The sequence below is a fragment of the Anomaloglossus baeobatrachus genome, chromosome 6 (genome assembly GCF_048569485.1).
Source record: "Anomaloglossus baeobatrachus isolate aAnoBae1 chromosome 6, aAnoBae1.hap1, whole genome shotgun sequence".
Classification (NCBI taxonomy): Eukaryota; Metazoa; Chordata; class Amphibia; order Anura; family Aromobatidae; genus Anomaloglossus; species Anomaloglossus baeobatrachus.
In genome coordinates, this window is record NC_134358.1 from 83,607,126 (window position 1) to 83,621,994 (window position 14,869).

The window sequence follows — 14,869 nt, forward strand, 5'->3', positions numbered from 1 at the left end:
CTCTCCCCCCAGCCCCCCCAGCATCAACCTCTCTCCCCCCAGCATCCCCCAGCTTCAGCCTCTCTCCCCCCAGCCTCCCCCAGCTTCAGCCTCTCTCCCCCAGCTTCCCCCAGCATCAGCCTCTCTCCCCCAGCTTCCCCCAGCATCAGCCTCTCTCCCCCAGCTTCCCCCAGCATCAGCCTCTCTCCCCCAGCTTCCCCCAGCATCAGCCTCTCTCCCCCAGCTTCCCCCAGCATCAGCCTCTCTCCCCCAGCTTCCCCCAGCATCAGCCTCTCTGCCCCCAGCCTCCCCCAGCATCAGCCTCACTCCTCCCAGCCTCCCCCAGCATCAGCACCCCCCAGCATCAGCCTCCACCCTCCCAGCCTCCCCCCTCCCAGCCTCTCCCAGTATCAGCCTCCCCCAGCATCAGCCTCTCTCCCCCAGCCCACCCAGCATCAACCTCTCTCCCCCCAGCGTCCCCCAGCTTCAGCCTCTCTCCCCCCAGCCTCCCCCAGCTTCAGCCTCTCTCCCCCAGCTTCCCCCAGCATCAGCCTCTCTCCCCCAGCTTCCCCCAGCATCAGCCTCTCTCCCCCAGCTTCCCCCAGCATCAGCCTCTCTGCCCCCAGCATCAGCCTCTCTGCCCCCAGCATCAGCCTCTCTTCTCCCAGCCTCCCCCAGCATCAGCCTCACTTCTCCCAGCCTCCCCCAGCATCAGCCCCCCCAGTATCAGCCTCCACCCTCCCAGCCTCCCCCAGCATAAGCATCCCCCTCCCAGCCTCTCCCAGTATCAGCCTCCCCAAGCATCAGCCTCTCTCCTCCGAGCCTCCCGAAGCATCAGCCTCTCCCAGCATCAGCCTCCCTCAGCATCAGCCTCCCTCCTCCCAGCCTCCCGTAGCATCAGCCTCTCTCCTCCCAGCCTCCCCCCTCCCAGCCTCCCTCAGCATCAGCCTCCCCCAGCATCAGCCTCTCTCCTCCCAGCCTCCCCCAGCATCAGCCTCCCCCAGCATCAGCCTCTCTTCTCCCAGCCTCCCCCAGCATCAGCCTCTCTTCTCCCAGCCTCCCCCTCCCAGCCTCCCCCAGCATCAACCTCCCCCAGAATCAGCCTCTCTCCTCCCAGCCTCCCCCAGCATCAGCCTCCCTCAGCATCAGCCTCCCTCCTCCAAGCCTCCCCCAGCATCAGAGTCCCCCCTCCCAGCCTCCCCCAGCAAAAGCCTCCCCCTCCTAGCCTCCCCCAGCATCAGCCTCTCTCCTCCCAGCCTCCCCCAGCTTCAGCCTCCCTCAGCATCAGCCTCTCTCCTCCGAGCCTCCCGCAGCATCAGCCTCTCCCAGCATCAGCCTTCCTCAACATCAGCCTCTTTCCTCCCAGCCTCCCCCAGCATCAGCCTCTCTCCTCCCAGCTTCCCCCAGCATCAGCCTCCCTCAGCATCAGCCTCCCTCCTCCCAGCCTCTCCCAGCATCAGCCTCTCTCCTCCCAGCCTCCCCCAGCATCAGCCTCCCTCAGCATCAGCCTCTCTCCTCCGAGCCTCCCGCAGCATCAGCCTCTCCCAGCATCAGCCTCCCTCAGCATCAGCCTCTTTCCTCCCAGCCTCCCCCAGCATCAGCCTCCCTCAGCATCAGCCTCCCTCCTCCCAGCCTCCCCCAGCATCAGCCTCTCTCCTCCCAGCCTTCCCCCTCCCAGCCTCCCTCAGCATCAGCCTCCCTCCTCCCAGCCTCCCCCAGCATCAGCCTCCCTCCTCCCAGCCTCCCCCAGCATCAGCCTCCCCCAGCATCAGCCTCTCTCCTCCCAAACTCTCCCAGCATCAGCCTCCCCCAGTATAAGCCTCTATCCTCCCAGCCTCCCCCTCTCTCCTCCCAGCCTCCCCCTCCCTCAGCATCAGCCTCTCTCCTCCCAGCCTCCCCCAGCATCAGCCTCCCTCCTCCCAGCCTCCACCCTCCCAGCCTCCCCCAGCACCAGCCTCCCCCAGCATCAGCCTCTCTCCTCCCAGCCTCCCCCAGCATCAGCCTCCCTCAGCATCAGCCTCCCTCCTCCCAGCCTCCCCCTCTCTCCTCCCAGCCTCCCCCAGCATCAGCCTCCCTCAGCATCAGCCTCTCTCCTCCCAGCCTCCCCCAGCATCAGCCTCACTCAGCATCAGCCTCCCTCCTCCCAGCCTCCCCCAGCATCAGCCTCCCCCAGCATCAGCCTCTCTCCTCCCAGCCTCCCCCAGCATCAGCCTCTCTCCTCCCAGCCTCCCCCACCATCAGCCTCCCTCAGCATCAGCCTCCCTCCTCCCAGCCTCCCCCAGCGTCATCCTCCCCCCATCCCAGCCTTCCGCAACATCAGCCTCCCCCCTCCCAGCCTCCCCCAGCATCATACTCTCTCCTCCCAGCCTCCCCCAGTATCAACTTCTCTTCCCCCAAGTCTCCCCCAGTATCAGCCTCTCTCCTCCCACCCCATACGCAGATCTCCAGTCTGCATTAGTGACACCCCCACGCTCCTTATGAATCTTCAGCTCTGCGAGCACTTACCTGCTCCAGGGCCCGCCGTCATCTTCCTGGCTCACGTGAGTATCCTCTTCTGACACCGGCTTCCATCGCGGCGTCCACTGCGGCGTCCTGCTGTGAGCTCTGCATGTGAAATCCATACAGCATTGGAGGCAGCACAGACGAAGAAGCTGATTGGCGCGCCTGTGACCCCGGAAGTGCAGGCGCCGGCAGTTCCGGGGTCAATCAGCTCTCTGTGCCCGGCCGCTGCAGTTTGTCTGCATTCGCGTCTTAATTGACGTGGATACAAATAAATAAAGGTGTGCATCTCCCCCCTACCCCCTCCGAAAATACAGTGGATTTAATGAATGTGCAAAAAAAAAAATATTTTTTTTTTTACTACTAGAAGGTGCCGCCCCCTGCATCCTGCCGCCCTAGGCACGGGACCACGGGTGCCTAATGGTAAATACGGCCCTGCACCTAGTGCAATATGATAAAAAAAATCGCATTGCACTCGCACCAATGTTTTTTAATAAAGTAGTGTTGCTCTGAGAGTTTTTCCTCAGCTGGAATCGTGATGAGGCCAAAAATCGCAGCATGCTGCATATGGCGGTGTAAAACGGCTGAGACTCACCCAAAAAAATGAGTGATACTATTTTAGGGTGACTGCGATGTTTATGATCACCTATTGCAATTTTGTTTTTTAAAGGGAATCTGACACCAGGTCTCTGTCTCTAAATTATGCTGCTATCACATAGGGGAGCAAAAACCTGCTGACAGATTCCCTTTAAGTGTTGCGGCAGCAGAAGAAACACAATACTGGGGTGTTGATTTTCCTTTAAAAACTCTGCGATTTTACATAGAGGAGTTCAAAGACCGCAAGCACCTTCACTGTGTGTGTATGCAGCCAAATAATAGTAATTAATGAAACGCTCTTACCTGGCCCATTAAGGAAATCCTTTATTTGCAGTGTGACAAATGGTGGAGGAATGCCTGTTTGGACATTCACCTCTCCTGCCGCAGTCTGTAGCCAAATTTTGCTGTAATCCAAACCGTCTGGTAATGTTTTCCCAACATCTACATGAAAAAAAAATAAATAATGTCTTTTAGTACATAAGATTAGAAATTTTCTCATCATAAAACAAAATATTCAAAGAGATAATAAAAAATATATATTTTTTTTTTAACACGAATTGTTTGAAAATAATAAACAGAGAGATACTCACCGTCCAGCATTTCCCAGGGTCTGTGCCGGCTCCGGAAGCGGTATCTGCCCCAACTGGAAGTTACAACAACCTGTGACTGGCTGCCGCTGTCAGGTGAATAGAAGAGCGCGTAATCTGAGAAACATTTGTTGATGTGCTGTTGTAGTCACATGACCACTACAGTCAATCATAGGCTGTAGCGGTGCTGTGATTTCCGAACCGAGCAAACATTGCTTCTAAAGCCAACACAGACCTCCGCTACAGCCTACTCTGGAACCGCCCCATTTATTATTTTCAAACAATCCATGCCGTAAAAAAAAATATTTTACCGGAGGACAATCTCTTTAGACTCATGTATACTGTGCAAAAGGCAGAATACTGATAAAATTGGAATTCAGATTGATGTATATAACGTAAGGCTGGAGTCACACTTGGGAGTGGCTTGCACAAGAATCGAGTTGCATCACCCGGCATGGCATGCCGCTGTCCGAACAGGAGCGTGTGGCTGCATAGAAGTCTGGAGAGAACCAGGCCGTACCAGGAGATACGACTTGAATCTCGTGCAAGTCACTCACGAGTGTGACTCCGGCCTAACACACATAGTATCCATGTATTAAGAAAACTTTGGGTTATAAATAAATTGAAGGCGACAAACATTAAGGAGAGGGAACAGATAGAAATTTGTAGAGGTGTGGATAAATCTGCGCTGCTGTGGATAAACCAAAGGTCCAGTCCATGAAGTGGATGAAAAGGTGCTTCATTAACAAGTTTCGAAGTGAAACCCTACTCCTTCTTCAGAATAGGCAATGTATTTGGTGACTATTCTGAGGAAGGAGTGGGGTTATACTTTGAAAAGGGTTAAAAAAGCACCTTTTCATCCACTTCATGGACTGTGACACAAATATTTTATATTTTTTTTACTGTTCATGTTTCACACCACATAACCTGCTGAATTAATTTGTCAGATCACTAGGAGAATGTGGGTACCTAATATATGCTGGAGTGTATTTTGGTTACATTTATTAAATCAAATTTATTGTGTATGAAAAATGATATTATAATAGGGACTCTTTGCTTTTTTTTTTTTAGATGTTTGTTTATTTCAGAATTTGTCTCCCAAAAGACCATTTAACATTTTGTTTCTCATTTTAACTGTGGCATTCATAGGAGCCCCAGTTACAGGGAAAAACAGTCATTGGCAAAGTTTATCTTGGTCTTCTAGAACCCATCAGCTCAGCTTTGTCGGCCATGTGGGTGCAACAGTCCACAGAAGCATCTGCAGTGCTGGTGTATCTGTTCTCTACATGATGCTCATTGAGCACTTTTTAGTTGATGAAATAAGGATGTAAGTGGTAATTAACTGTTTCTGCCTTCTACCCAGGATCCCAACTGAGTTTAACAGTGCGGGACTAGATCTGCTCCAGCTAGATTGCATGAGCTTTAGCCTTGCACCATAAATTTATAATAGCGCAAGGTTAAGGTTCTGTCCACACTAAAAAGGATTTTTCCCAAAAAACGTCTTGAGAGTCTGAAAGATTAGCGCACTTGCGGTCAAAAAAATGCACCAATAACGCACTGAAAACAGCATGCGTTTTTACTGCGTTTTTGTTGTGTTTATTCCGCCAGTTTGTCCCTGCGGTTTTTTACCATTATCTATGGCAAAAAACACAGGTACCTGCAGAAAAGAAGTGACATCCACATTCTTTTTCTCAAGAAATTCTGAAGAAAGAATGTTCTTGAGAAAAAAACGAAGTGTGAGCACAGCTATTTTTTTCCCCATAGGTTTTGCTGGGGAATGTCTGCAGAAAGGTTACAAACATTTTCTCAAGAAATTTCTACAGCAAAAATACAAAAAAAAAGCGCGAGTAAAAACGCAGTGTGCGCACAGGGGATAAAAATCAAGTCAAAACCAAACACTATAACTAATGGTATATGGTGCCTCATCGTTAAGATGTTAAATATATTCTGGTGTCATAAAAAAAGCGCAATTTCAAATAAAATAGATTAATGGAAAACTTCCGTTCATGACATAGGTTTCCAGCCATCTTATATGCGTAGCACTGCCACTTGGGGGGCATTACTGGTTAATGAACGCAGATCAGTGAAATCACAAAGAAATTAATGCACTCCTTATATTATCCATCTATCAATGGGGCTGTTGAATGCAGATAACACCTTCAAACATTAAAAAACTCAATATGCTTTTTTTTTTATTATTATTATTATTAATTTGGTGGTATTAGTAAATTAGCCAACACAATTTTTACTTTCTTTGGTTCAATTTCCTTAAGTACTTGTATGAAGTACTTGTTTAAGAACAAATGTGCAATAAAACATCAAAATATCAAATGTCCTACTCTGTATAAATCTCAACAGATTCTTGTGGTTCTCCCAGTCTTTAACCATCACTTAGTAAGATTTAACCCACTAAGGCATCCTATGCCAACAGTCCACTTAGTCCCAGACTTCAAAGACGTGTGGCCATTTGAAAACATGAATGCAATGATACTGGCCGGCATCCAGAAACTACAAGCACCTTGCGTTATAAAATTATTTGGAATAGATATGACCTTATTGAGATCTTCATCTACAAACCGAAACGGAATTATCAACCCTACAAATATAGATTAAAAAACATGGATATATTCCTGTGGGCGTTGCCTTTTTTTTAGCTTATTTGTATAGATCTATTATTGTCAGCATTGTACAAGCTGTGTTACTTCAAGGAAAACTTTGCCTTCTGGAGACAATTAATTATGTCCTTAAATCCCTTAATATTCAGGGAAAGGTCTGGTTTTAGACCCTGAGAATCCTGCAGTGAGTTACTATTCTGATTTTGATAAGTATAATTGTAAACATTGTTTTAAATATTTAGATTTCGCTAAATCTGGCAACTAGCGGTCCATGTGTCACAAACTTTGTAGAGTTGAGAAAAGATTCCATCTGCGTATAAATAACCTTATTTCATGTATTTTCTGCAGTCGTTCCCATGTACTCCATCTTCTTTGTCTTAAAATGTATCAAATCACCACTGAAACATGAATACTTCCCAAAATTCAATGGGAGAGGACATTTTGAACTCTCAACGGCAACTAATCACAGACCAAAATGTTTACGGGTAGGGTTGATCACATGATCATGGCCAATATTTTATAGCAATAAATTGGAACTGAAATATATTTAATGCCAGCATTCTCTTATCTGACAAAAGAAAAACAAATTAGTCCTGCATCAATTTTTTAGGATTGCAACCTGCAATAGGTGGCACTAGAGTTCGTCTACTTCCTTAGGCTATGTGCGCACGTTGCGTAATTACATTCAGTTACGCTGCGCTTTGCAGCGCAGCGTAACTGCATGCGTCCTGCGTCCCTTGCATAAGCTATGAAGATTATGCAGAAGACGTGCGCACGTGGCGTCTTAGAGCGCAGCGCTTCAGCTGCTGCCCGAAGCGCGCGACATGTCACTTCTTCCGTGCGCTTTGCCTGCAGCCCCTGCTCTGTCTATGGGAGGAGCTGCAGTCAGAGCGCATGGAATCGGCTTTTTTTTTTCACTACGGACATTTTCTGCAGCGATTTGAAGCGCACGTGTGCGCTTCAGATCACTGCAGAAATTTCTGCAGTGACTGTACGCAACGTGCGCACATAGCCTTACTGAAGAGGTAATTTGCTTTTTTTTCCCAGAGGGCTCTTGTCTACTTGCGATTTCCATGTGCGAGTGCGATCCGATAAAAAAAACGGATCGCACTCGCATCAGTGTTAAGCTATGAGGCATTGTCCATTAGTTTAATTTTATACGACACGTCTCGTGCTCTCGGTGAAATCGCAGCAAGCTGCGATTTGCACCGAGTCTCAGCTCTCGCACCCCCATGCAAGCCTATGTGAGAGAGAAAAAAAATCAGAATACGGAGGGCATACGCATGTCACACGGATCCTTGATGTTAACAATCTACACACTTGCATAGCACTCACATAGCACTCGCATGACACTCGCAAGTCATACGAATGCTAGGTGAGAAAAAAAACCCACACCATACGCAGATCATACACAGGACACTCGACTCACTTTTCTGGCCGAGTATGGCAGGGATTTTTTACTCGCAAGTGGACAAGAGCCCAGAGGAGCATTGAGGAATGCTGAACTGGTGTGTCAGTCTCCGCAAGGATAATAGCTTTCCCCTTAGCCTCCTGCATCAACAACACATAAAGACATCTGAGATACCCACTAATCTTGAGGAATGGGCTCAGCTATTTTTGGAACTTCAACTGAAGTAAATAGAGCAAACCATAATCATTAGAGATGAGCAAACCTGTGAAGTTCGGTTTGGCAGGTTTCTCCGGACTTTAGATAACGTTCGGTTTGGGACCTGGACTTGACATGAACCCCAATAGAAGTCAATAATTGCATAGTTCAGATGTCCACCCACATGCAACCAGCCATAAACAGATCACTTCCGGGGATGGGTAGACTAGATTTTTCCAATTTTTTTTTTTTGTTTGGCGCACACTACATCCGGTCATGCTGTGGTTATCCCCAGTGTGAGCCATTCAAACATTGCAAGCGGCATGCATAAGGCTGAGCATCGAGCATACCTGAGCACAGCATGTTTGCATACATAAAACACCCAAATTTATTTTTAAAGTCTGTGTTTGGTACGAACACCGAAGTAGACATGTGGCAAAATATTATTTATTAATTATTTTGTATGCTATAACTATCTGGTTTAAGGACATAACAATTCAAAGTTCAAATTGTGAAATTTTTTGACAAGTTTTCAATTTTTTTCATAAATAAATGCGAATTAAACCAGATTGTCCAAAATGTACCACTAGAGTGTCAGAAAAATAATCACTGGGATCTGTTGAATGATTCTAGAGTTATTAGCACGTCGAGTGAAACTGCTCAGAATTAAAAAAAAAAAAAATTGTCAGGAAGGTGAAAACAGGCTTCGGGGCAAAAGGGGTTAAACATAAATTTTTGAAGTTACAAATTACAACTAGAATTTATAGAGGGAAATCATTTAGAATATATAGAATCTTAACAAAGACTTGAGGAGATTCCTTGGTACAAACGGCCTATTGTATCTTATGTTAAAGGGGTTGTCCCCTACTTTTACATTGATGGCCTAGCCTTAGGGCGGCTTTGCACGTTGCGACATTGCACGTGCGATGTCGATGGGGTCAAATCGAAAGTGACGCACATCCGGCGTCGCAGTCGATATCGCAACGTGTAAAACCTTTTTGATACGATGAACGAGCGCAAAAGCGTCGTTATCGTATCATCGCTGCAGCCTCCGACATTTCCATAATGCCGATGGTGCGACAGGTACGATGTTGTTCCTCGTTCCTGCGGCAGCACACATCGCTGTGTGTAAAGCCGCAGGAGCGAGGAACTTCACCTTACCTGCCGCCGGCTGCAATGAGAAGGACGGAGGTGGGCGGGATATTTACATCCTGCTCATCTCCGCCCCTCCGCTTCAATTGGCCGCCTGCCGTGTGACGTCACTGTGACGCCGCACGACCCGCCCCCTAAGGAAGGAGGCGGGTCGTCGGCCAGAGGGACGTCGCACAGCAGGTATGTGCGTGTAAAGCTGCCGTAGCGATAATAATCGCTACGGCAGCTTTCACTAGATATCGCACGTGTGACGGGGGCGGGACTATCGCTGCAGCATCGGTAACACATTGTTACCGATGTCGCAACGTGCAAAGCCCGCCTTAGGATAGGTCATCAATGTCAGATTGGTCAGGGTCCGACACCCCGCACCCCCGCTGATCAGCTGTTCTTGGTGCTTGCATCAGGCATCCAGAAATGCTCAGTTCTGGAGCTTCCCCCTGCTTCTGATAGTGGCTGCGGCCAGGTACTGTACATCTGCCGCTTATTCAGATCAATAGGAGGCGAATATGCAGTACTTGGCCACGGTCGCTATCAGAAGACAAAGCAGCTCCGAGACTGAGCATTTCTGGCTGCCTGCTGCTGCCGCTGGCACAGAGGGCAGCAGAGGTGCTGAGTGTTGGACCCCAGCAGATCTGATATCTCACACTGATGACTTATCCTAAGGATAGGCCATCAATGTAAAAGTAGCGGACAACCCCGTTAAATTAGGCAAGTTATAACATTTTTGATGGCTTCAGTCATGTTCTTCACTATTGATGCCATAGCCGAGCCCTCTGTTCATGCTGTCCTGCCCAAAAAATAGCTGCAGCTGGGACATGTGAAAAAACAAATTTGACAGCCTGAGTAAAATACTTTACCTATTCTATATAGATCCAGCTTTTATCTGCATTTGCGTAAGTTCTTGCTGGAAGGAAAGTAGCGCAGGTAAAGTTTTTCAATGGAATGGAATAGGTAGGAGGATGTGTCTCGTCACAAGCCCTTTCATCTGTAGCTGTCTTCTGGACCGGAGCCAGCATTATTTTTTTGTTATAACTCTAACAAATATATCAAATGAACTGTGACTTTACCGGCTTTAAGTCTATAATGTAGATAATTTTATACAATGGATACTATGGAATGGAGGAATGTCAGCTTTGTCTCGACAGTGTTTGCACTATCCAGGGCAGGGTCTGCAGTGGTCAGCTCTGATGGGGATTGTTAGACCATGCCTAATCAACACAACCTATTCATGGACACCTGAAAATGACCATTATTTAGTTCCACACCATTGATGTGTTTATTGCTTTATGACATTTTTCTTTCACTTTTAAATAATGCAGTGTGACATCCGGTATCTATCCATGTGCTGTCAATCAAAGAGGTAAGTAAGGAAAACAAATCATTACGAAGACCGAGCTTGGGTTCAGGTGTGAAATGTACACAGGGGGTTGATTTGCCTTCATAATTCTGGGTTCATACGTTGCAGTAAGGTTCTACAGGCGGCTAGTAGCTGAGCATTTTTTAGGATATGTGCAATCTGTGACACCAAAAACAGCATCGTAAAACACATGAAGATTTGTCAAGAAAACTATTGCAATGTCATCCCAGCATAAACAGAAAAGACACATACGGTAAGGACGTATATATGGTGTATACCTACCTATACTTAACATACTTTGTGTGCATTTAATAAATATTTATTAGTGATGAGTGAGCACTACCATGCTCGGGTGTTCGATACTCTTAACGAGCAGTCGGATGCTCAATCAGGCACGAGTAGAGTACCGAATATAATGGGAGTTATTGGGAAACCAGCATTTTCCAAGAGATGTTGAGTTTACCATTGACTTCAATTATACTCGGTACACGAGTCGCTCCTGTCAAAGCGTCCGAATGCCAGAATCAGGCTTTTTGTTTGTCACATCACCTACTCTAAAAATATGCAAAAAGGAAGCAACCAAAAACAGCAATAACAATGTCAACTCGCCATGCAAAAACAAGCCCTTACATGATTCCATCACTGCAAAAATGAAAACATTAAGGGTCTCAGAAAATAACCATACAAGCAAATTTTCTTTTTAATGAAATTCCATTTCTATTTTTTCGTTTACTCATCAAATAATTATATATATATATATATATATATATATATATATATATACACACACACACATATATATATATACACACACACACACACAGTACAGACCAAAAGTTTGGACACACCTTCTCATTCAAAGAGTTTTCTTTATTTTCATGACTCTGAAAATTGTAGATTCACATTGAGGGCATCAAAACTATGAATTAACACACATGGAATGAAATACTTAACAAAAAGTGTGAAACAACTGAAAATATGTCTTATATTCTAGGTTCCTCAAAGTAGCCACCTTTTGCTTTGATTATTGCTTTGCACACTCTTGGCATTCCCTTGATGCACTTCAAGAGGTAGTCACCGGAAATGGTTTTCACTTCGCAGGTGTGCCCTGTCAGGTTTAATAAGTGGGATTTCTTGCCTTATAAATGGGGTTGGGACCATCAGTTGTGTTGTGCAGAAGTCTAGTGGATACACAGCTGATAGTCCTACTGAATAGACTGTTAGAATTTGTATTATGGCAAGAAAAAAGCAGCTAAGTAAAGAAAAACAAGTGGCCATCATTACTTTAAGAAATGAAGGTCAGTCAGTCCGAAAAATTGGGAAAACTTTGAAAGTGTCCCCAAGTGCAGTGGCAAAAAGCATGAAAAGCTACAAAGACATTGGCTCACATGAGGACCACCCCAGGAAAGGAAGACCAAGAATCATCTCTGCTGCGGAGGATAAGTTTATCTGAGTCACCAGCCTCAGAAATCGCTGGTTAACAGCAGCTCAGATTAGAGACCAGGTCAATGTCACACAGAGTTCTAGCAGCAGACACATCTCTAGAACAACTTTAAGAGGAGACTTTGTGCAGCAGTCCTTCATGGTAAAATAGCTGCTAGGAAACCACTGTTAAGGACAGGCAACAAGCAGAAGAGACTTGTTTGGGCTAAAGAACACAAGGAATGGACATTAGACCAGTGGAAATCTATGCTTTGGTCTGATGAGTCCAAATTTGAGATCTTTGGATCCACCCACCATGTCTTTGTGCGATGCAGAAAAGGTGAACGGATGGACTCTACATGCCTGGTTCCTGCCGTGAAGCATGGAGGAGGAGGTGTGATGGTGTGGGGGTGCTTTGCTGGTGACACTGTTGGGGATTTATTCAAAATTGAAGGCATACTGAACCAGCATGGCTACCACAGCATCTTGCAGCGGCATGCTATTCTATCCGATTTGCATTTAGTTGGACCATCATTTATTTTTCAACAGGACAATGACCCCAAACACACCTCCAGGCTGTGTAAGGGCTAATTGACTAAGAAGGAGAGTGATGGGGTGCTACGCCAGATGACCTGGCCTCCACAATCACGAGACCTGAACCCAATCGAGATGGTTTGGGGTGAGCTGGACCGCAGAGTGAAGGCAAAAGGGCCAACAAGTGCTAAGCATCTCTGGGAACTCCTTCAAGACTGTTGGAAAACTATTTCCGGTGACTACCTCTTGAAGCTCATCAAGAGAATGCCAAAAGTGTGCAAAGCAGTAATCAAAGCAAAAGGTGGCTACTTTGAAGAACCTAGAATATAAGACATATTTTCAGTTGTTTCACACTTTTTTGTTAACTATTTAACTTTGTTCGCAAAGACACAAGTCTGACAACCAAAAGACACTGAATAATAAAGAAAAACTTTAAGATATATGGATTATGGCTAAAACAACTTAGATATCACAAGGGATGTGCAAACAGCAGCTATAAATCTGTAGGATTTTAAATAAGAAAAGATGCCTGCCTGCTGCTCAGAGATATTCTCGGTAGTGAGCCAGCCCTCCGTACAATCATCTGTCTGAGAGATGATTTACTATTTTGTTGGAATTAAAAGTAATTTTCACACACATCTGACCAGTGATGTTCTGTTTTGCTCTGAAACCTTCCATGTATTTGGCAAACAATGCATCTCCTTAAAAGGTTTCAGATGAGATAACATTCCGATTGTGAAAAACCAACGGTCTAGAAACAGTCGGCAAACACAATAACGAAAGGCGAAAGAAGCATCTCAAAGGTTTGATCCCACAATCACATTATTTTTCACAAAGCATAGTAAAGGCATATTTATTAATACACAGTCTAAACCCAAAATAACGTTTCTTTTTTGAACCTTTTGTGTTTTTGTTTTTTTCATTTTTATCTCTATTTACCCCTGGTGCATCCAGCTTCACATGGCTGAATGGGTGGCCTTATTCTTATCGCATTGAAGGGAATCTGTCACCCTTTTGAGTTTTTGTAGTTATTAATATGGGCATACAGGTGGGCATGAAGGTGAAATTAGCCATACCTGTATGCCTAGTGGATGATGGGTAGTTCTGCAAACGTCCTCTTCTGTCTTCTGGGCTATGGGGCGTGTGCTGCCCAGAAGACAAGCCAGCGTCTGGTCTTCATTATACAAGATTCCTCCTACCTTTCTCTTCCCTGATGTCACTGTGACAACAGGTGCGCTGCCAGAAATCTCACACCTGCGTATTCTGTCTGCCGTCACTCCTTGCACTGTTCCGCTCTTCTGTGGGCACAGGCTTCAATTTTGATGTGTGCAGGTGCCGGGGAGGCACTACTGCTTCACAGTGTAGGGGAGAGATGGCAGGCAGAAGGAGCAGGTGCGGGATTTCTGACAGTGCATCTGATGTCACAGGGACACTGAAGAGAAGGGGAGGAGCAATCTTGCATAATGAAGACTGGAGGTAGGCTTATCTTCCGGTCAGCACACAATCCACAGCCCAGATGATAGAAGATATAAAAGAGGCTAATCATCCTGGAGGCATACAGGTACAACTAATTTCAGCCATATGCCACCTGTATGCCCACCTCAACAACTAAAAAAAACTCAAAGGGTGACAAATTCCCTTTAAGTAAATTTTCCAGCACCACTTGCTTCTTCTCAGTGCTTCAGACTCCTCCCCCATTTCCTATGTTCTACTGACTAGCTTCATCTCTCTGAGCTATCGTTCAGCTAATCTAAGTAAATAATTCCCCTTCTGCTGTTGTACACTGTCTGGTAGATTTTATCTTCTATCATCTAATTCAGTATAGCTGTTTTGTGGTTTTCCATCATTAGCTGGTTTACTGCAGAGCTCAACTCTCCTGCACTCCTCTATTTCTCCTTGCTGCAAACACACCAGTGATGCAAAACTCAAAATGCTGTTTTGCTGATGTATATAGCAAAAGATAACCTTCAACCATATACATCAATAAAATGACATTTTCTGTCTGAAATCACTGAACTGTCAACAACAAGCAACAAATATAGCTCAAATAATTTCAGCTTCTGTAAACAGAGACCCACAATGCAGTATATCGCTCCTCTCAGTTGCCTGAATTTAACATACTGTATGCTGCAGTAAATCTTTCTGTTCTCTTTATATACCGTCTCACCCCACAGCATATCATCTCTGCCCCTCTATACACAGCCCATCCTCCAATATATTTCTCTTTTTTTTTTTTTTTTAATCCAATTAGTTTTTATTGAAAACACGGCAGATACAAAATCATACATGGTAATTTAAGAGAACAATTGTCAACTGCCCGCACATGAGGGCTCCATACATTAATATACTCCGAGACAATCCAGTTACAATTCCTCTGCCTTACACTTTAACCACACAACAACATGGGGAGGGAGGAGAGGGGAGGAAAGATGGGGACTTCATTCAAGTAAGGGGGAACAAGAACAAAGGGGGAGGGGAAGAAGGTAGGGTTGGGGGGGGAAGTGGGGGGGGGGTTAGATGC

At 45.9% G+C, this 14,869-nt stretch overlaps 1 protein-coding gene across 1 annotated transcript in view; it reads right to left on the bottom strand.

Moving 5' to 3' along the window:
- Nucleotides 1-14,869, bottom strand: part of VPS13B (vacuolar protein sorting 13 homolog B) — a 1,405,890-nt gene that overhangs the window by 327,009 nt on the left and 1,064,012 nt on the right. Inside the window, exon 35 of the mRNA XM_075353076.1 lies at nucleotides 3,379-3,516. Within this exon, the coding sequence (XP_075209191.1) occupies nucleotides 3,379-3,516 (138 nt within the window). The remainder of the gene's footprint in view (nucleotides 1-3,378; nucleotides 3,517-14,869) is intronic.